At 35.2% G+C, this 22,557-nt stretch overlaps 1 protein-coding gene across 3 annotated transcripts in view; it reads left to right on the top strand.

Moving 5' to 3' along the window:
• WWC3 (WWC family member 3) overlaps positions 1 to 22,557 on the top strand; it is a 198,720-nt gene that overhangs the window by 88,231 nt on the left and 87,932 nt on the right. For 2 of the 3 annotated variants that reach the window (XM_027835331.1, XM_027835332.1), the window contains 2 exons: positions 9,161 to 9,364; positions 22,352 to 22,428. In XM_027835331.1, coding sequence (XP_027691132.1) covers positions 9,161 to 9,364; positions 22,352 to 22,428 — 281 coding nt within the window. Of the gene's footprint in view, positions 1 to 2,188; positions 2,240 to 9,160; positions 9,365 to 22,351; positions 22,429 to 22,557 lie in introns of all 3 variants that reach the window. The other variant, XM_027835333.1, reaches the window with a different exon arrangement.

Here is a 22,557-nt window from a genome sequence, read left to right on the forward strand (position 1 = left end):
GTGTGTGTGTGTGTATTTATATATATATTTATATTCACTTTATTCAATAAATTGTTTTCCAGAATGCTTGTAAAAATTCACAGCTTCAATAACAGTGAATTAACGGACTTGTCTTTCCACAACCTCTCCAACCTTGGCTATTAGGATCTTTTGTCATCTTTGCCAATTTTGGAGTATGAAGTGAAACCTCAGGATTATTTTGATTTGTGTTTTTCTTATTTTAGTGATTTGGAGAACTGTTTCTTATGATTGTTAATAATTTGTTGGTCTTCTGTTGAAAACTTGTAATATTCTTTCATCACTTATCTATCAGGAAATAGCTTTTGGTTTTACACATTTATGTTAGTTGTCTATATTTTCTGAATAACTGACCTTTATCAGAGGTATTTTATACAAGGATTTTCCCCCCACTTCACTGCTTCATTTCTTATCTTAGTAGCATTAATTTTGTTCATGCAAAAGCTTTTCAAGTTCATGTAATCAAAGTTATTACTTTTATCTTTTGTAATTGCTTCTATCACTTGTTTGGTTAAGGATTTGTCCTCTAGCCATAACTGTGAAAAGTATATGATGTGTTTTTCTTCTAAGTTTTTAATAATATGGTCTTTACCACTTGAGTAATATCAGTTTCAAATTTATAATAGCATATAGTGTAAATTTTAGTCTAACTCTAATTCCTGTAAACTTCTTTCCCATTTTCCCAGCAATTTTTGTAAAATAGAAGGGTTTTTTCCTGCTTAGATAATTTATGTCTTTTGCATATGTTGAACACTGGGTTATTGTGTTCACTTATTTTAGTTTCTTTCTTACCTCATCTTTTCCTTTAATCTACTTTTCTATTTTTAACTGATAGCAAGTGGATTTACTAGCTTATAATGTAGTTTGAGATCTAGTAGTGCTACTCTTACTTTATTTTTTATTTGTTCCTCTAAACAAAAACTTTTTAAAGTTTTGTCTAATATTGTCAAATATTCTTTTGATATTTTATTGGCATAACTCAGCTATGAGCAGTGAATAATATTCCTCCAGTTATTTAAGTCATTCTTTATTTCTTTAAGGAGTTTTTTTTGGTAATTGTATTTATATAGGCTTTGAATGTACATTGTTAGATTAATTCCTACAAATTTCATGGAATTTGTCATTGTTTTGAATTGGACTCCTTTTTCTATTATTGTCCCCTGGATTTTTTTATGGCTATATAGGAATGCTGTTGATTGCAGATTTAAATTCGTAGGTAGTAACTTTAGTGAACCTCTTAATAATTTTAGCTAGTTTCTTTTATGATTCCTAGGATTTTCTAAGTAAGTAATTATTACATCAATTAACAGTAATGGTTTTATTTCCCTCTTCCCTATCTTTATGCTTTTCATTTCTGTTGTCTTATTGTTTTGCTAGCTCTTCAAGAACAATATCAAATAACAGCAAAGAAGGTGTCCTTGCTTTACTCCTTTATTTATTGGGAAAGCTTTTAATGTTATTTGGAAAGCTTTTAATGTTTGCCCATTGCACACTTAATGATATAATGGTCTGTAGTTTTTATTTCTTTGCCTCATCCTTCCCAAGGACTACATTTGTTGTGTAAAACAAGCTTTCTTTCTCAATTTTAGAGAATAATGGGTTTAGTATAGGCATTGTTCTTTAAAAATTTGATAGAAAAAAAGAAAAAAATTTGATAGAATTCTCTTATAAATTCATCTGTACAGGGGATATTTTCTTTGGTAGCTCCTCCTTTACAACTAGTTCATTTTTCTTTTTTGAGATTCATTTGTTTAAAATCTCTCTTTAGTGTTCTATTATTTAGAGTATTTTATATTTTTGTGGATAATTCACCAATTCTTTTAAATTCTGCTTCCTTGTATATAATTATTTATATCTAGCAGATTCTAATCATGCTTTTTATTTCTTCTGGTTTGTTGTGATTATACTTAGTTATTTTTTTTTTCATTAATTTGATGTCCCTTTTTAATCGGGTTGGCTAAAGGTTTATCAATGTTGTTAGTCACCTTTTAGTTTTATTTATCAGTTCTATAATTTTTATTGGTTTTTAATTTATCTATTTTCTTCTAATTTTCAAGATTTCTTTTGTGCTTATTTTGGGTTTGTTTATTTGTTGTCTTTCTAAATTTTTCAAATGCATATTCAGTTCATTAATCCTCTCTTTTTCTATTTTCTTAATGTATGTTTTTAGGGATATAATTTTTCATCTGAGGACTGCTTTATCTGCATCCCAGAAATTTTGGTATGTTGTCTTGTCATCTCATTATGTTTCATATACTTATGAATTGTTTCTTATGATTTATTCTTTTGGCCATTTCAGAGGTTTTAGGATTTCATTATTAAGTCTGCATTTAGGTCTGTGTCTTTTGCTTGTGCTTCTGGAACTGATTACTATTTTTGTGTTATGTTCTGTAAAGAATGTGCATACTAATTCTGCTTTTTAAATTTTATTTTCTACTTCTCTTTGCCCTAATACATGGTCTATTTTTGCAACAGTGCTATGTGGTGAGAAGAAAAATGTATATTATTTAATATTCCCATTCAGAAAGTGCCATAAATCTTGTGGCTCTCTAATAGTTTGTTGAGTTCTACATATTCCTCTTTGTTTATCTTTCTGTTAGATGTATACAATTCTGAGAGAAAGATAAAGTCTCCTACAGAGGCAGCTGGTGAAATAGTGGATGGGCTTGGAATCAGGAAGACCAGAGTTCAAATTTGACCTCAGAGACTTACTGATTGTGTGACCATGAATAAGTTTCTTAACTTCTGTTTGCCTTAGTTTTGTCCATTGTAAATTGGGGAAGATAATAGTACCTATCTCATAGGGTTGTTGTGAGGATCAAATGACATAGTATTTGTAAGAAGAGCTTAGCCCAGTGCCTGGCAATTAGTAGGTGCCACAAAAATAAATGCTTATTCCCTCTTCTCCCTGATATTATTGTATTACTATGTCTTTTTGCAAGTTAGTTAATTTTTCCTTTATGGATTTAGGTACTATCCCTTTTGATGTGTATATATTTAATATTGACATTGGCTCATTGTCTATGATTCCTTTTAATATGTATTTTCCTTGTTTCCTTGCTAATATTTTGATTTTTCCTGTATTTGGTAACATGTTTGCAGGTATTGATTTTTTTTAAATTCCCCTGGTGCAATCAATTTTGTTTCAGCCTCTCATTTTGATTCTGTCCTTCTCTGCAAGATGTTTCTTGCAAGCAACAGAGTGTGAGGGTGTACTTTCTCATCCATTCTTCTACTTCTTTTATTTTATTGGATTGCTTAGTTCATTGACATTGAAAGTGTTAAGATTTATTTTTTCTTTCCCTGGTGTAGTTATTTTAAAAAAGATATTTGTTTTAATTTTCTTCCTCTTTTAAGTCAATACTTTGTCCTTACAATTAGTTTTGATTAAGCTACTTTAACGTAACCTTATTTCTACGGGTTCTTTTTCCTGTCCCATTTATCAACACTTTCTCTAATAAAAAGGCTTTAGTTATATTATTGATTTCATTTTCTTTATTTGTCTGGTTCTTCCTCTCTTCCCCCTCCTTCCCCTTTAGTTAAGTAAGTTCAAAATCCCTTTCCTATCTTTTTCCTCCAACTTCTTTTGTTTGATAGGCTTTTTCCCCCTATGCCTTTTTCTAAGAATAATTATGTTACTTTGTTATCTTCTTTCTCATAACTTTTTTCTTTTGCATCTCATTCTCAGTAATATTAATTCAAAAGGGAAGTAATGCTGATAGAAGCAATGCTCCATGGTAGAAATTATGCTGGGCAGCTAGGTGGCACAGTGACTAGAGCACCAGGCCTGGAGTCAGGAAGATTCATGTTTTTGACTTTAACTCTGGCCTCAGATACTTACTAACTATGTGACTCTGGGCAAGTCGCTCAACTCTGTTTCCCTCAGTTTTTCATCCGTAAAATGAGCTGGAGAAGGAAATGACAAACCACTGTAGTGTCTTTGCCAAGACAACCCCAAATGGGGTCATGAACAGTTGAATATGACGGAAGAACAACAGAAATTGCCTTATGTAATAAATTGTTGTCTGATTCTATCTCTTACTCTTCCCATTATTTGTTGTCCCATTTTCTATGTCATTTTATCTCTCAGTCCTTGTGGATTCACTAGGTACTTGAATATTCCTTTTCTTGTGGAATGTCATTGTCCATGTAGGCCCAAATCTCTAGCAGAAAAGATAGCTTCTCATTGCACCAATTCCCCTCTCTTCTCTTAATTAAACATTCATGTGATCCCCAATTCTCATCATAGCTATATCTCCTTTCACTATAATAGTGCATATTTCTCAATATTACTCTGCCCCCCACAATGTTAAATCAGTTTTTTTCTCTTTTAAAATAATGACTTTTAAACATGTGGCCATTTGTTCATTATGTGTTCTTAGTAATTATAATTATTTATCTTGTGTTTCTGCTGTTTGGGGTGATAGCTTGTTGAATATTTTGCTCACACCTGTTTTGTTTTGGTTTTTCAAAAATACCTCAAATACGCCTCTTGTTACACATCTATATTTTTGCATTGATGATTAGGCTCAGGTTTGCAAGGTATGCAGATCTAGCGCCTTTTCTTTTCAGAAACTATTATTCCATTCCTTTTTTTTTTTTTGGTGGTTTCTAGTGAATGTAGAATCATTGTATTATTTAAATTTCATTTATTTATATTTGGAAATTTTTTTCCTAGTTATTTGTAGTATATGATGTTTGTCATTAGATGTTTTAACCATGGTGTCTTGGAGTTTGAAGCAAAGGGTATTTTATTTTTGGCATGGAGACAATCTGCGGATTCTTTCAGTTGTTGCTGTGTTTTCTATATTCTAAAGTTTCGCACAGTTTTCTTGTATTAGTTTCTGTATTACTGTATTTGGTTGTTGGTTTTTTTTTTTATTTTTTCTGAAAGACCTAAAATCCTTAAGTTACCCCTGGGCATCCCATCCTTAAGATCAATGGATTTGGTTTGGGAATAGAGCATATGTTCTTTTAATATTATTGTCTTTTGCTTCTATTGTGCCAGATTTTCCTTTGCTTCAGTTTTTGGGTTTCTTTTTTCTTTTTCTTTTTTTTTGTATTCCAAATCAGTTAAACTTCTTTTCATCTTTTTTTTTTTTTTGGAGAAACTCCACAATGGATTCAGTCTTCTTCTGATAATTGAGTTTTCATTACTATGTTGAAGCTATCACTTCCAATAAATATGCATATATTCATTCCTAATTTCTTATCCTATGCATTTTATTTCTCTTCTGAATTATTCTGGAATTTTTTTGGGTTCATACCATCTTGATATTCCACAGGATTCTGTTTTATCAAACATTGGTTTATTTTTCTTTGTATTGTAATACTTAATATTCCTTTGTATTGTAATATGTAATCTTTATACTTATCTTATTTCCAGAATCCCCTTTTGGGATCTTCTCTGTTGATTTATCTGTTTATGGTCTGGGTTTTTAATTGAGTTTTCTTCCTTTTAAAATCTTTGGTGTTTCAGCCCATTTTCCTTGTATTTTCCTTCTACTTGCTTTCTTTTTCTTATTCTTTTTCATTTGCTAGTGGATACACTCCCATCCTTCTGGTGCAAAACTGCCTCAGTCTTCTACTTTGGGGGATTTAAGATTCACCAACCGTTTTTCCCACTTTGTGTAGCCTCTCATAGGACAGGATTGGCTCCAGCTGGATTTTAGTTCCTGTCCCTTTTCTGGTTGGTCTGAATCAGGGTCTGCCACATTTTCAGAGTTGGAGGAGATAGGAAAGTGTGTTACAGACTAAGTCTCTGCAGCCTTGGTGGTAGGGGACCATTTAAGGCAGAAGGTAACATTCTTCCTTCTTCCTTTCCCCTATGGGACTGGGTAGAACTAATACTACCATTCTGCATCAAGATGAGGGCTGATAGGGAGTGAAGTATACTGGTAAAATCTCTGTTGATGTAGGAGATCCCAAAAACAACAACAACAATAAAATAGATAAACCTTTGGTTAATTTGATTTGAAAAAAAGAAAGAAGAAAACCAAATTATCAGTATCAAAAATGAAAAGGGTGTAGTCACCATCAATGAAGAGAAAATTAAAACAATAATTAGGCACTATTTTGCCTAACTGTATGCCAATAAATTTGACAATCTTAGTAAAATGGATGAATATTTATAAAAATATAAGTTGCCCAGATTAACTGAAGAAGAAGTAAAATACTTAAATAACCCCATCTCAGTAAAAGGAATTGAATAAGCCACAAATGAGCTCCCCGGGAAAAAATCTCCAGGGCCAGATGGATTTACTAGGGAATTCTGTCAAACATTTAAAGAACAGTTAATTCCAATACGATCAATAGACTGTTTGGGAAAATAGGTGAAGAAGGAGTCCTACCAAATTCTTTTTGTGATGTAAATATGGTACTAAACCAGGAAGAGCCAAAACAGAGAAAGAAAATTATAGACCAACTTCCCTAATGAATATAGATGCAAAAATTTTAAATAAAATATTAGCAAAAAGATGTAGGGGATCTCAACATGGTCCCCAGGCACAAGCCCTTTTTAGGGCTTTGTTTCCTTTCCTTGGTATGTTGATAATGGTGAAAGAGGGGTGCTAACTGAGTCTGTTAAGAATCGTTGTTTTCTGTTAATTCGTAAGAATTTTATCTTGTCAAGCCTTTCTCTTTTTTTTGTCCTGCAGCTTTAATTGCTCCTCATTTGTTGCACAATGAGTTTTTTGGGTTTTGGGTTTTTTTTGTTTGTTTTGGAGAGTGGAAACTGAGGAAAATGTCTAATTTGTTATCTTGTTGGTCCCCTGACCTGGAAGTATGTTAGTTCTTTGAGTACCCTGGGAAGCTGATTGTTAAAACCTGGTAAATTTAACTCATAAGGAAAGATGTGTGCTATCCTTGCTTCTCCTGGATATCAATTACTCATTAACCATTTCTCTCCCTCCCCACCCCTGGTTCTTCTAAGTTCAAAAATCCTTCTTGGTAGCTAAGAGAAGCAAAATAATATTTGAGTAGTCCTGCCTTCTCTCCTATTCATCCTAAGTAATGATCCAATTCCTTCTTTTATCCTTTGTTCCTCCAGTATAGCTTTTTGTTGTTGTTGTTGTTATTCTTAGCTCTCTATACCAGTTTCAGCTCATGCTGAACTTTGCTGCTTTTCATGCTATTCTTTTCTTTGTTTTATTATTTTTTTTACATAACTACCATTTCTCACTGAATTCTCCTCTTTTAAAAAGAAAAACAAAGAACAATAGTTAAGTCAAACCAGAACACTGGCCATGTCTGACAATGTATATCTTATTCCATACTTACAGACCATTACACCTGTGCTGAGATGAAAATGGTCTGTTTTACTATAATGCCTCTGAATCCTGGAACTCTTCTTGTAAGACCACATCATGCATTTGTGTTTATTCTCTTTATTCTCTGCTGTTCTTTAAAAACCTAACTTGACTCTGATTCTTTTCCTGAGCATCCAAGTTGTTCTCTTTGTAAAACTTCTCCCTTCTCTTCTTGTTTTTTTCTTCACAGCTTCATTTTTTGAGAATTTTTTATCCCTTTGGGCTAATTTCCTCTGCAGAGTTTTTGTCTGTGTGATGCTTTCTATGAACCCTTTGAAATCAGACCTTCCAAAATCTTGATTGCATATTAACTGTGATTGGCTTCCCCTATTCTTTCTAATGAATTCTAATATTGAGTGGTTTCTTTCTCCTGCAACTTAAGCAAAATAATTTTCCACTTTGGCTTTGTTCAAAAGTGTATCTCATTCTGTACCTTTATTGCATCTCCTCTCAGGAGTTGGGAAGCATTTTTCATCATTGGTTCTTTGGAATTGTGGTTAGTCATTTCATTGAAAATAGGAACAATTGGGGCAGCTAGGTGGCACAGTGCATAGAGCTCCAGTCTTGGAGTCAAGAGGATCTGAGTTCAAATATGGCCTCAAACACTTGACACTTAACTAGCTGTGTGATGCTGGGCAAGTCATTTAATCCCAATTGCCTCACCAAAAAAGAAAGAAAATAGGAACAATTATTTTTTACTGTGGTGTCAGGGAAGGCATCTTGGAGATAGTGGCAAGGCATCATGGAGATAGTGGCATTTGAATAGAATGAGTAGGATTTTGAGAGGTAAAGACGGTGAAGAAAGGACATTTCAGGAAGAGGAAATTACTTCAGTAAGGGCACAGACTTAGAGAAATACAATGCTCATTAAAGGAATATCAAAGCAATCTATTTTGTCAAGAGCAATCAAGTTCCTGTTTGGCAATAGTGAAAAATAAAACTGGGTTGGTAAGTTAGTACTATATCATGAACAGCTTAAAATTGCTAGCTTAAAGAGTTTTGAATTTAAATCCTAGGCAATAGGGAGCTATTAAAATTTTTTCAACTGGGGAGTAATCTTATTAGAATGATGCTTTCAGAAGTTTACTCTGGCTATGGAGTGTAGGATGGATTAGGACAGGAAGAACCTGGAGTCAGGAAGACTACTGAAGTAATATAGCATGACCTAGGATTCTGGCAGTAAGAATGGAAATCTGACATTTAGCTCCTTCCTTAAATCTTTTCTCACTGAAGTGGTGGGAGTGGTAGAATATGATCTGATATTAATAACTAGCAAACAAAATCTAACTGCAAAAGAAGTTTAAGGTCTGTTTATCTGACTGTGAAAGAAGGAAAAGGTCCCATTTATAAAAGTTAATAGTGGGTATTTGTTGGTTAGTTTTTCATTAAAATATAAACTCTTATTGATAACAATAAGTGTCTTTTCAAAAATTCTGGGAAGGGTCATTGCCATCTGTGGGTACTCAGTGAAGAGATATCAATGATAAAGATGTGTGAGAAAAATGACTGAATGAAATAGAGAAGACTATTTTAAAATGATATATTTATGTGACCTCCCACCCCCATAATGGGCCTTTTTGTAGATTGCATGGACTTAACATGTTTTCATATAGAATTTAAATCAGTAATATTGCCCAACCATGACATTCTTAGCTGAGGTTGCATAACAGAAAAATCATCCAGGCTTTAGATTCTCCGTGTAGAGATTTTAAACACAGTGATTATTTTGTATAATAGTAAAATTTTGTTTCCATGTGAGTATCTGCTGAACTGCATCTTTATTATCATCCAGAAAGGTCTTACTGTTCCATAACTAATTGTCTTTTCTCTTTCAGAACTTACCCAGATTGAGGATCCAAGAGAACAATGGAGGAGAGAACAGGAACGGATGTTGAAGGAATATCTAATTGTAGCCCAGGAGGCACTCAATGCCAAAAAAGAGATATACCAAATTAAGCAGCAGCGTTTTGAGCTAGCGCAAGAGGAATACCAGCAGCTACACAAGATGTGTGAAGATGACAGCCGCTCTTATGCTAGCTGTGAGTTTACGTGTTTCCTCTGAGGGAAACACCTTTCTCTATAAAGATTATCTCTCTAACAAACTGTCACGAGAATTCCAAGCTAAAGAGCTTAGGTTCCACTTGAGCTAGGTAATCTCTAGCATTTTTTATTTCAGGCCACAGAATGTCTCTTTCATCTATCATTATTGATTAGACCCAAGCTGCTATGCAATTGGTGTTGATAACGACCTGTTGATAACTGTGAAGTGAGGGCTTCACAGTTAAGTTTCTGTCTAGTTGTATAATTCTATGAATAATTTCCCTCTTTGGGAGAGAGGAGGGAGTTCTTTAGTCTTAGAGGTTGAGAGAAAGATGGCATCCTTCATATACACAAAGCATCTTCCTTCAACACCTCAGATAGAGTTAGAATGTGCTTTGGGGGCTATGGCAATAATGACAACAAATGGATGTTATATAGTCCTTTAGAGTTTGCCAGGTGGTTTGCACATATTTTATAAAACACCAGAAGCTCATAATAACCCTGTGAGGTAGATACTATACAGATGAGAAAATTGAAACTCAGTGATTTGCTCATGGACACATGGCTAGTATCAGAAGTAAGATTTTCCAAGTTCAATACTCTATGCACCATGCCACATTGCTTCTAATAGTCATCTGAAGAAGAAGACTACAATAATCCCAATTTCTCTGACCGAGAAATAGTATACCCAGAAATCTTTAAACAAAGTGCTGTAGTTTATTCAGAGACCTTAAGACTAGTCTGTCTGATTGCTTATTTATCAGACTTTCAGATAGTCAAGTAACTGACCAGATATCTGATTATGCCACTTTCAGAGATTAAGGCATTTTGGACTTGGTCAGTGAAATCCACAGGGTCTTAAGCCATTTTCAGTAAAACAATCCTCCTACAGAATAAGTAGTCACTTTACCATACACAACTTTGAGAGACTGTACTGAATATTTCATGCTACCAAAGGTAACAAGGTTGAGATTGTCCTTATGACTAATAAGCCTGTATAATATTATTTATTTATATAGCACTTTATGTTTTGCAAAGCACTTTAAAAATACTATATCATTTTATCTTCATGACACCCTTGGGAGTTCGGTGCTTTAAGTGACTTGCCCAGGGAGGTCACACAGATAATAAGTGTCTGAGGTATTATTTGAACTCAGGTCTTCTTAATTCTAGGTCTAGTAATCTGTCCACTGTGCCACTCATGTGTGGAGCTCATATTTGGGATCTTTTATTTCTCTAAAATAGGAATACAGAGGGACAGAGTTACACATCCATGGTGCTAGCTACCACTTTGCCGGTTGAAACACTGTTATATCCAAATCTGTAATTTTGGCATTAGGGGAATTCCAGTATGGCAGATTGCAACCCATCTATGATGCAATAGAAAAATCTTAGGAAATTGCTTGGGAGTCTCATAGAAATTTAGTGACTTAACTCAGAGTCACAAAGCTAGTAAATGGCAGGCATGAAGTATAAACCTACATCTTCATGAATCCAAGCCTGGCAATCTAACCATTGTGCGGCATTACCTCTTTGGCTGTTATTACAACCTTAAATTTTAGGGAGCTTACCCTAGTTTTATCCTATAATATCTACACTAGAATAGAACTAAGATGACCAGATTACTTGCTTCATTTGGTCTACTATATTGCTGTTGCTTTGGCTGAGTTTGCCACACATGCTATGGTGAAGTCCATGGCTCTAGTTTTCCCACTGTGAGGAGAATTATATGTCTACAACCTATTTCATGAAGCATTATTCTTCCTTGGAAGAATGAAGGATGCTTAGAAGATTATGGTTTGTTCTCCTGAAGTAGACCATTTATCTTCCTATTCTTCATGGATTGATTAATAATAGGCACTATCTTGAACCAGCTGGGTCAGTTCAGTGTCAGTCTTAGGAAACTGATTGTTTTGTCTTCATTGAATTTGGAAGACAAAGGGGCCACTGTTTCAAATACGCACTTAGTCTAAATTTTGTTCTTTTCCATGCATCCAAGATCTTACAGTTGAAATGCTGCTGAAGCCTTAAGAGAGTCTGCTATTAAGAGTCAGTGAATACATTTCATTATGCATGACAAAGCCCAGTTTGATCAGGTCCCTTCAAATGCTACCAAGATCACTTTGCCAAAAATGCTATTGTAGCCTCAAATGGAAAGACTTGACAGGAAGATGAGAGTGTCTTCCTTGCATATAGAAGGTGCTCCATAAGTGTTAATTGAATTGAATAATTAAACTGAACAAAAAACAACTAAGTTAAAGAATCACTGAAGAATACAAGAGGGTTCTGTATTAATTGATTGATTGAACAAACCTTTATTGAAAACATACTATATTCAATGTACTAGTAGGTCCTTGAAGATACAAAGATTATTTAGGCATAAGCCTTTGCCCTAAAGGAAATTATAATAGTAGTACCAATTCAAATTGCTACAGTGCTTTAAGGTTCAAAAATTGCTTTCCTCACAACATTCCTGAGGTTGGTACTTTTTAGTAGTATTTAGAGGGGTATTATTATTCTTATTTCAATTAATCAGTCAGTAAGCATTTAGTAATTGTTTAATATATTCCAGTCATTAGAACTTCAAATACAAGATAGTCCTTATTCTTAAGAAGCTTACATTCTACTAGGACAAGTGAACATGTGCATAGATAAGTAAAACAGTATATATACAAAGTAAATATACAGTGACTTGGAGGTGGGTACCAACAGCTGGGGAATCAAGAAAGGATTCACTATCCAGGAAGGAAACCAGGGAGTCCACAAGATAGAGGTGAGAAGAAAGAGCATGTCCATTCATGGTGTCTAGTCTGTGTAATATGTAATTGCCCTTAAAATTGGATCCAGGTTGTTAAGAACCTTGAATGTCAACCAGAGGAATTTGCATTTTACCTCAAAGGCAGTGAAGAGACACTGAAACTTTTCGAGCAGATAACAGATTTGCCCTTTAGAAATATCAATTTGGCAACTCTGCAGATGATACTTAGTAGAGGGGAGAGAATGAAAATAGGATAACACCTATTACGTCTCAAAATATCTTGCTTGGAAGGCCACCATCCAAAGATTTGGTCTTCATCACCATAAACCCCTACACTCAGTTCAACCCACTAAACTATCATTACTGGTATTAAGGAACAATTAAGAGGCTATTTTGATAGTCAAGGGGAGAGGTGATAAAGGCCTGAATGAGGGTGGTTGTGGTATCAGAGGTGATGGATTGGAGGGTTGCTTTATAGACAGTAAGGCTGTACAAACTGAGTCCGAGAGAGGTTTTCCCACGATCACACAACTATTCAATGTCTGAGGTTGGCTTTAAACCCAGATTTCCTGATTCTGAGGCTACTAAACCATGCTGCCTTTTCACCTCTGATCCTTATTTAAAACTTTAAGATTTGCAAAGTGTTTTTCAAACATTGTTACATCTGATCCTCACAACAGCCCTGTGACACAGCTACTAAAGATATTATCACCCCCATTTTATAAATGAACACAATTTTTAATACAAAGTAGAATTATTAAATTTAGTAATGTACTTAGAACACTGTAAATGTTGGGGCTGATGATGATGATGACCAAATTATTAGGGACTTTGGAGGGAGATATTATGGAAATTAAGCAGTAGTAATTCACTTGGGTTCCTTTTCTATGGGTGAAGGAACATAACAGCCACAGTGAAAGGTGGAAGGGATAGAGGCCACAAAGTTAGTTCATGGGTTCAGGGAAAGATGAACTGTAGGAAACTAATTTGTGCTTCACTAGGTTTTATGCTACCGAGAACACAATGCAAGTAGAAAGTTGTATGTCATAAATGCATGTATTCCTTTCTAAGCCTCAAAGAAATCTGTTTATCTATTCAAAGAAAAGGTTGGGATGGTGCTTCTGAAATGACAGGTGGTTTCTGGTAGAGGAAGCAGACCAACTCTGGTGTTTCCATGAAACACCCTGCCAACACTACTGTTGGGTTACACCCGAGACACCTAAAGTATCTGGATTTTTAAGGGGAGGAATTCCCATTTTTGTGTGTTGCTTTCTGAACTGGACTGAGTTAGTGTGTGTGTGTGTGTGTGTGTGTGTGTGTGTGTTGTATTGTATTATGTTATGTTGTACTGTTTGGTCTTGTTATCCTAAAGGGCTAACAATGACAGGGACAATTGGCAGGAGTACGAGTACATATGTGCTTTCTCCCTGAACTGTTTGCTTATTGATACTATGAACGGAATCTAGGAACTAGTCCAAGTTCTTAGCAAGTTGCTGTCTGTCACTGGAGTTTAGATTGAGCTATTTAACCTTCACTATGAGAACTGTGTTAGATGTGGCTAAATAGGGATTTCCTACTATATGACAAAGTCCAGAGTAGTAGACCTGTTGGCAGGATCCTTTGAGATTTAACAGATGTGCATCCTTAAGCTGTGAATGCCAGGCTTAGTACTGTTAATGTGTTTGCAGTAGTACAAATCAGTGCAACAAATGTTTATCCAGTGTCAGTTGTGCACTATTCTAGGCACTGGGGATACAAAGAAAAAAAGGAAAAACCATCTTCCCTTAAGAAGCTTATATTCTGCTGGGGTGGGGTGGGAGGGACAACTTGTACACAAATGAATAAATACAAAAAAAATCAAAGAAAATGAAAGTAATTTAGGGAGTTGTGGGGAAGCATGCTATCCACTGGGGACATCAGGAAATCTCTTGTTTACAAGATAGCACTTGAGCTAAGCCTTGAAGGGAGTTTTTGTTTCTGAAAAGCAGAGATAAAAAAGAAGAGCCTTCTAGAACATGTGACACTAAAGCCTGTGCAAAGTAATGGGAGGCCAAATTAGGGGCCTCAGGCATCCTAGAACCTGTTTCACAGCCAGGAAACTGAAGAAGTAAGGTACCTTGACCTGGTGAATAATTATAGACAAAACAAGATCTGGACACAGTACGCCTATACATACATGCATACATATGTGTGAATATATACTATATACACACACATACACACATATGTGTATACACACACACACACACACACACACAAACAATATGTATAATTCAGTGTTGTAAGTGCTCTGCAATTTATACTCTTAAGAGAGTTGCCTAGGGGCATAGAGAGAGTAAGTTACTAGCCCAGTCACATACCGGTATCTTTCTGAAATGGAACTTGAACCCAAGTCTCCCTGACTCTGAGGCCAGCTCTATCCATTTATGGATAGAAGTCTCATAATTTCTAGATTACTCTCTCCTAGTAGTAGTGATTATAAAGGAAAGAGAGAATTAAAAAAAACAATCATGATTTCAGTATGCTTTTTCTATAGGCTAGTGTCTTGGAGCTATGAGCAGACATTGTGTTCTCTAAAATAATCTTAATCCTAAAATGTGCCTCTTAATCCCAAAATAATAAGATTATAACGGTGATAGGTGGCCATCTACACAGGAAAAGCTAGAACTGAGGGGAAGTTAGAAGGAATGAATAAATGAATGAATGAAAATACAATTATTAAGTACTTCCTGTGTACCAAGTACTATGCTAAGTGTCGAAACAAATACAGGCAGGCAAGACAGTCCCTGCCCTCAAGGAGAATCTATTCTGTTAGGGGAAGACCACACATAAAAGAGAACTAGAGTTGGAAAGGGAGAGGGCAAAGGTACATGAGCAGCAATATGGTTTGGAAACATCTAGCAAATAGAGTGGTGGCCTGGTTTGGGACAAGAAGAGGTGGAAGTTTGCCAATTGGAGGTCAGGGTCCCAATGACAGAGTCCCTGGGACAGGAAGAGGAAGACCATGAGTATAGGTGACATGGTTGGCAAGTGGCATGGTGACTTGGTTCTTGGCTGTTAAATAAGTTCTACTTCTTGTTAAACAAGTTCTACTTGTTAAATAAGTTCTACTTCATTATTGGTTTAGATAATTGGAATATTTGTCCCCAGGGAAGTATTGATAAAGAAGAATTACTGTTGAGCTAGACTTGTATAGATTATCATCTAGATCAGAGCACTACATCTAGGATCCCACAAAGAATTGGGGAAGCACGTGTGTTCATAGTCCTTTTAGATGTTGCAACCTGTATCTTCCCTGGTGTTCCATGGAATATGGAAGGGGACTTCTGGGTGAATGGAAGCAAGGGGAGAGTTTCATAACTGTGATATAGCTATATTGATACAGAGTTTCTTCGCTACTTTTGAAATACACTCTGTGCTTGCCTCTCTCTTGATACTGATTTTTCTCCACCCTCTCACAATAATTTTCTGTCTTTCTTCCTAGATTATCTTTTCCATCCTGTCTTAAGAACCTTTCATCACTCAAGGCATTAGAGCAGAGGCTGTGTGACCACCTGTCAGGTGGGCTCTAGAAGGGATTCCTGTATTGGGAGGGAGGTTGGAATAGATTAATCAATTAGCTAATCACAAGACATTTATTAAGCATCTACTGTGCACTAGGTATTGTGCTAGGGGGATACAAAAACAACAACAAAAAAGTGCAGTAGTTCTTGCCCTAAAGAAACTTATGTTGTATCTGGGGAGATGTGTGTGTGTGTGTGTGTGTGTGTGTGTGTGTGTGTGTGTGTAAAATAAATAAGTGGGTTTTTTTTAGATGACTTTAAAGATCCCTTCCATATCCAAGTTTCTGTGATTCTATATCACTCAAATCCCAAGAGATATACCCCAGCTGGTCAGACATCAAATGTCTGGGAAAGAATCTTCCTTATCAATTTAGTGAGAAAGTGGTGCTTTAGACCCACCCTAAATTCCAGCATGAGGTGGTGGTAAAGCTCTTCATTATCAGTCACCCATCCTGCCAACATTCTTCCTGAGGCTACCTGCCCATCCCATAAAGACTCTTCCACAACTTCTCCATTAAAGAGTTTCCTTGCTTCTATGTCCTAAGATAAAAGCCACTGCTAGTCTATCCAGCCTTTTGTTCTGGTTGACATGGACATGTTGGGACAGGCTGGAGAACATGGATCCTGTTGAAAGGTTGTATCACTGCATTTTTGAAGCTAATTATCTGACAAATGTCAATTCCAAGGACTGGTAGGACTTATTTGTTTATAGGGAGGTAATTACATGTACTAACCTTAAAAAAAAAAATCTCTTGACTGGAAAATGTGCCCACCAAGCATCGGGAACTGATCCATCAATGGGATTATTCAATCTTGACAGCTTTCAGCTACTGTTCTTTTGCTAACAGTTCCTCCTTTTTTTCTCTCTCTGTTAGTTCTGTTCTTGATTGTTTTACAGGTGCCTCTGTGGGAATCTTTTCATTGGCTTGATAATTAGTATTAGTTTGAGACCTGTCTGTGCTTGCTAGCCTTTCTACGAGGTTGCTCTCTAGTTCACTTAAGCAACCTCCCTTCATCAGCCATCCCTGCAGCCATACAACCACTGATAAATGGTAATCTCTTGGAGACATCGTTCTTAGAAAAAAAAAAGCTTAGTGTTCTCTGCAGGTGTATCATCTCTCTATTATTGTCACTAGTTTCCCACAGTGAGCAAAGTACTTTTTTTTTTTTTTTTTGGAAACATGAATCACTTTTGATCTCTTAAAAAATCCAAAATCTTCCACAATAAAGTCTGAGCAAATGCCTGACTTCTTTCTACAATACAATATACTAGATATGTGTGAGTCATTCATTACATCTGTCCCACCAGACTGCTAGGAATTAGGAAACTTGACAAAAATAATTCATACAATGGATAAGGTTTATGCAATGGAAGCAAATTATGGTATTGATAAACTGGACATCCAAGTTGTAGTCACATATTTTTAGCAGTAATTTTTCTTTCATAGAGTGCAAATCACTCCAACCTTTCTGCGCTTTAGTCCCTTGATTTATAAAATAAGAAAGAATGATAGCTGGCTTGAATTCACAGGAATTTTATGAATAGAGATGAAGTAGGGTATGTTCAAAGTAGGGTATAATAATATACATTGTAATAGATTTCTGGTCCATGTCTTTTCTTATTATTAAATGATCCAAAAGAAGTACTATTTCACTTAAATAGATTGGCATCATGTTTAAACATGTATATTTGCAGCTTACTTAAGTCTTGTATAGAGGGGAAAGTTTGAGGCTGATGATTAGTATTGACTCTCTTTTCAACAACTATTTTTTTAAAAATTGTTTTTATATCATCTTCATTTCTGAAAGTATCCCTCCTTCCCCATCCCTAGTAACAAAGACAAAAAAGAAAGAAAAAAAAAGTAGTTCAGCAAAACCAAGCAACATTTCAGCTACATCTGATAGTACTGCCATAGCGCCTCACCTCCACAGGAAGGGAGATTTATCTTCTCACCTCTCAACTATTACTTTGCAGTGAAGCAATGTCCATTCAGTGAATAGGCCTATTTAAGAAGCGAGTCAAAGAATGGCCCCTTTAATTAACAAAAAAATAAAATAAACTAGAAGGAGAAGACCCTCAGAGTTGCTGGCCAAAAGAGAAACAATTACTATTTACTTTCACTCTTAAGTCAGGAGGGCCCAAAAAGTAACCATTAAGTGGTGCTTGGGCAGAGACCTGTTGTTGTCCAATCAAAGCCAAGGTCTCCCACTGCATCCTGGGCCATCTCCAGTTGTCCTGATCTGACCACTGGACCCAAATGGCTCTGGAAGAAAGTGAGGCTGCTGACTTTGCACAGCCCTACCTCACTTAAATCCAATTCATTTGCAAATCATGTCATCATCTTCCTGACTTCAGGGTCCTCTTTGAGAAGAGAAACCACACACACACAGTTACTTTGCAGTATCATAAGAATGCCTGCTATTGAAGAATTTTAGACTTGGAGTATTCTTATGTATTATCTCTGAAATAGTCTATTAGGCTTTGACAGAAAATTAAGGGTATTTATTTGTTAGAAAGAAAGGAAGGAAAGAATAAAGAAAGGAAAGAAAGAGAAACTGAGCTTTATTTGAATCTTATATCAGAGTTCATATACATTCCTGACTTATATGGATTATTTTTATGGACTTTTCCCCACTAAAAGCAAAACCTAGAATATCTTGTTTCTCTCCCCCTTCCTTATTTTGGGTTCACATCTTTGATTTCACGTGAGGGATGGGGAACTCTAGTTATGAAAACTCCCTACTCTGACACAGATCAGCTACTTGTCTGTAAGTAAGTTCTACTGTTAGTGAGTTGCCTAGTGAAAGGTTAAGAGACTTGATTAGGTTTACATGGCTAACACCTGTCAGAAGCAGGAATTTGAACTCCTACAAACTGTATCATTATGCTGGTATTTTCTATTGAAATTTAATGGGTTAATTCATTGACGGTGGAGGGAGTGGGGGAACATGTTCCACTTTTTTCAGTGAACAGTTGCAATATGCATTCTGCATTGCAATGAATAACCATTTCTAAATGTTTCTACCTACTTTTAATGTGAATGACCCAAAATGTTAACTACAAATTTGTGCATGTGCAAATGGATGTTCGGCATAGGCTGGAATGATTTGTAGAACTATAACTGAGGTGGAGTCTTGGAAGCCTTAACTTAGGGAGAGAAATTCAGAAAGCACTGAACTGGTAATAATATTCTGTCCTCTTTCAGCACCTTAGAAACCTCATGGTGTTCCAGGGTTATGCTTCCTTTTACTGCTCCTTCCCCTATCATGCAGCTGCATCCAAGTAAGCTTACCTTCTTTTTCCAGCACTACTATTGGCCTGTGGTGCAAAAAAGAAAAAAAATACTAGTTACAGTTTTGATGATTTTCATATTATTTTGGTCATTCGGATGTTTATTTGCTATTCATTCTTGTGCCTGAAAACTTTCAGGGCTGTCACTTAATATTGAACCTTTGCAGTTTATAGAGGATATTATTTATTGTGATTTCATATGCATACAATCACATCTCAACCATAATAAATTTTTATAGATATTCGTAGGTAGGGCTAAAGGTTCAAGTAAGACAGGAAATGAAGGGTCTCAGATCTGTAGCTGCTGGCCATGCAATACTATTTTGAGAGCATTTGAGTCTGGGAGATTGTGATTCTCTGAGAAAATTTTAAATGAAAGTTAGCATTTATTTAGCTACTAATAGATATAGATTTTTGGAGCTGCAAGGGTCTTTATGATCATCTTTTATAACCCTTTCATTTTTTTATGATGCATTTGGGCCGAACTCACTTGCCCAGTCTCACAAAGCTAATGTTAGATTTGAACTCAGATCCTCCTGACTCCAGGGCTTTTGCTCTGTTTATTACACCACCTAACTGCCGCTATAACCCCTTCATTTTACAGATGAGGTATCTTAGCTTCAGAGAAATTAAATTACTTGCCCAAGATTACACACCTAAATTAATGACAGAGTTGAGCCTGGAACCCAGTCCCTCTGACTCCTAGGCTAGTTTTTTCCTCCTGCACTATGCTGGCAAGCTGAGCTGGAGGGTGTTATATTGCTAAATTGCCCACATGACCAATTTTAAAAAAGGCATAATAAAGAGTCAGTTTAATTAGTTTTGCATTCCCTCTCAATTGAGGCTATTTAGCCACTACATAGCTACTTAAATTCCTTGTTTTATGGCTGTGAGCATTATTTCCTCCATAGACAAAAATGAAGCCATTTTAAAATAACCTACATATAGCAAAGCCTCAGTTATTGAAGGCCAAGCAACTACATTCCAGTAACAGTTTTTAAACCTAGAAATGGAAGTGAAAGAAAGTATCTCTCTGTTAGTAAAGATTTGGGGGTAGTAAAAGCAATGCTGGGGGTAGTAGAAACAGGAGAGTTCTATATTTGAATGCTATGTGTTATACTTACTAGTTGTGTGATTTAACCTCAGTGAGCCTCAGTTTTCTAAAAAGCAGGGATAATAAGAGCTGTAGAACTTGTCTTACAGGGTTGTTAGGAGAATCAAATGAGATCATGTACATAAAATGCTTTGCAAAACTTGAAAGTGCTAAATAAATCTTAATTATGTATTATGTATTATAAGTAACACAATAACAACAATTATACTAAAGAATATCACTGAGAAGATCTCTGATTGTGTCTAAGACAACGTGATGGTTGGTTTGCCCACTGAAACGATTGTCACTGATTTCCAATAGATGTAAATGCCAAGCTACTCACAGGAAAAGCTGATAAGGCCAAAAATCCCCAGAGAATTAATAGGAAAAGGAAACAAGAAAAAAGAATGGAGAAAAGGGAAGAGAGTGAGGGACAGCAGAATAGAGGTGGAGATTAGAAGTTATGATTAGAAACTGGAACAGAGGTGGGGAGTAGGAGACAAGATGACAGTAAAGAACAGCCAGCTGGAGCATCTGGCTCAGTGACAGGGGTAGATAATCCTTACATACTTTAATTGAACCTAAGGACCTCAGTATATTATAGTACATTCACTATTTGTGATTTCTTATTGATACTTTTGTTTTTAAACATCACATGTATTTCCTGGTATACTTCCTCTCCTTTGTAGAAAAGAAAAACAGTTAAGCAAAATATACTGACAGAGCAACCTTATCTGCCATTGTAAGCAACATTCTGTACCTGTTGGCCCCCACCTCTCTCCTGAGAGGAAAAAAGGATGTCGCACCACATCTTCTGTGAAACTAAGATTGCTCATTGCAATTAATCTGAGTTTAGATGCCCTTTGGCATTGTTTTCAGTTATGTTGTTGTAGTTATTGTGTGCATGATTCTCTTGGTTCTACCTTTTAAATTTTTTCTTTTTTATTATTATTTATTATTTATTTTTAATTTTTTATTTATCTATTTTTATTTTTAAATTTTAAATTTTATTTATTTATTTTTATTTATTTATTATTATTAATAAACATGAACATTTCAGTATACAAAAAAGAAAAAGAATCATATGAAACTGAGAACTTTTATTATGTACACTTTTAAAAGTATATTAAATTTAATATTATGGTACCAAAATTGCCTTGATTTACTGTGATCCCTTCTAAATTTCCTTCTACCTTCTTTTGCGCATTTCTAAATATTTCAATGATGCTCATTTCCATTTCCCACCCCCCATCTCTCTGGGTTCTTTTTTTTTGCCCCACTTTGTATCATTTCACATAAGCCTTCCTCCAGTACATTCACTATTCACCAGACATTTATTAAGCACCTACTATGTGCAAGGAAGACATTGTGCTAGGTAGTGAAGATTTGTAAGAATGAAACATGACAGTCTTTGCCCTTGATTACTTAATGTTCTGAAAGAAGGGTATGAATGGACCTAACTATCCCTGATGAAGGTAACATGTGATGGAATGAAGTCAAGATCTGAACAGAGTGCTTTAGGAAAATATAGGGAGAGATATTTCTGTGATAATTGGTCATCAAGAAAGGTTTAAACGTGTTCTGCATTTTCTGTTTAAGAAGAAGGGAAACAGTTGAAGATGCTTGAAAATTTCTGCCAAAAAGGTTGAAAGTTTTAAATTGTCAGTGTTTTTCATGTATAAATATATTTCAGTTTTCACAGAGAATGTAAGTTTAAGAAGCTGTATATAAAAGTTAAAATTAAAAGCTTAAAATTAATGAAATTTAAAATTGATTATGTAGTACTGCTGATTCTTGAATATATCAGATCACTACATTTTACTCATTGAAATGGTTTTGATGAGGCTGTAAAATAAATAGTTATTCCTAATCATAGATTTTATTATAATATAGATTAGAAAGTTCACAAGAAAAGAAACAACCAAAAAATGGAGGAGTGTCAGTTGTTGAATGTTTGCTTTATTTTTCCATAGCTGCTTTTCTAACAGCTTTATAACTAAAATATTTTTAATATGAAAGAACTAATGGGATATTGTTTTTTTGGTAAGAAGAAATAGTAACATTACACTTTTACTAAAAAATTTTTTTTTAAATCCTTAACACAGATAGATATAAGTAGCCAAGTTTGACTTTTAATTTAACTTTACAAGTCTACTTTCCATGAGCATTAGAATTATACCAAATTTCTTGCTTTTGTATATAGTGGCTGATCTGGGGGTTGAGTTGATATGGAGCACAAGCCTATTTGCTATAAAGCAAAAATATTTTCCTTCTTTTTAGCATTCTCTGGATATTCAACAAACACAAAATATGATCCGTATCAAATTAAAGCAGAGATTGCAAGCCGTCGTGATAGAGTAAGTAAAACATTCATATTTTCATGTTCTCTTCTATACAGTTATTCCATTCAACTATTCATTAACATTTTAAAAAGTTTCCATTAAATGATGGTATATATGCTACTTGTAAGCTTTTGTTTCAGTCAC

Source organism: Vombatus ursinus, unplaced genomic scaffold, assembly GCF_900497805.2.
Source record: "Vombatus ursinus unplaced genomic scaffold, bare-nosed wombat genome assembly UNPS02014814.1, whole genome shotgun sequence".
Lineage (NCBI taxonomy): Eukaryota > Metazoa > Chordata > Mammalia > Diprotodontia > Vombatidae > Vombatus > Vombatus ursinus.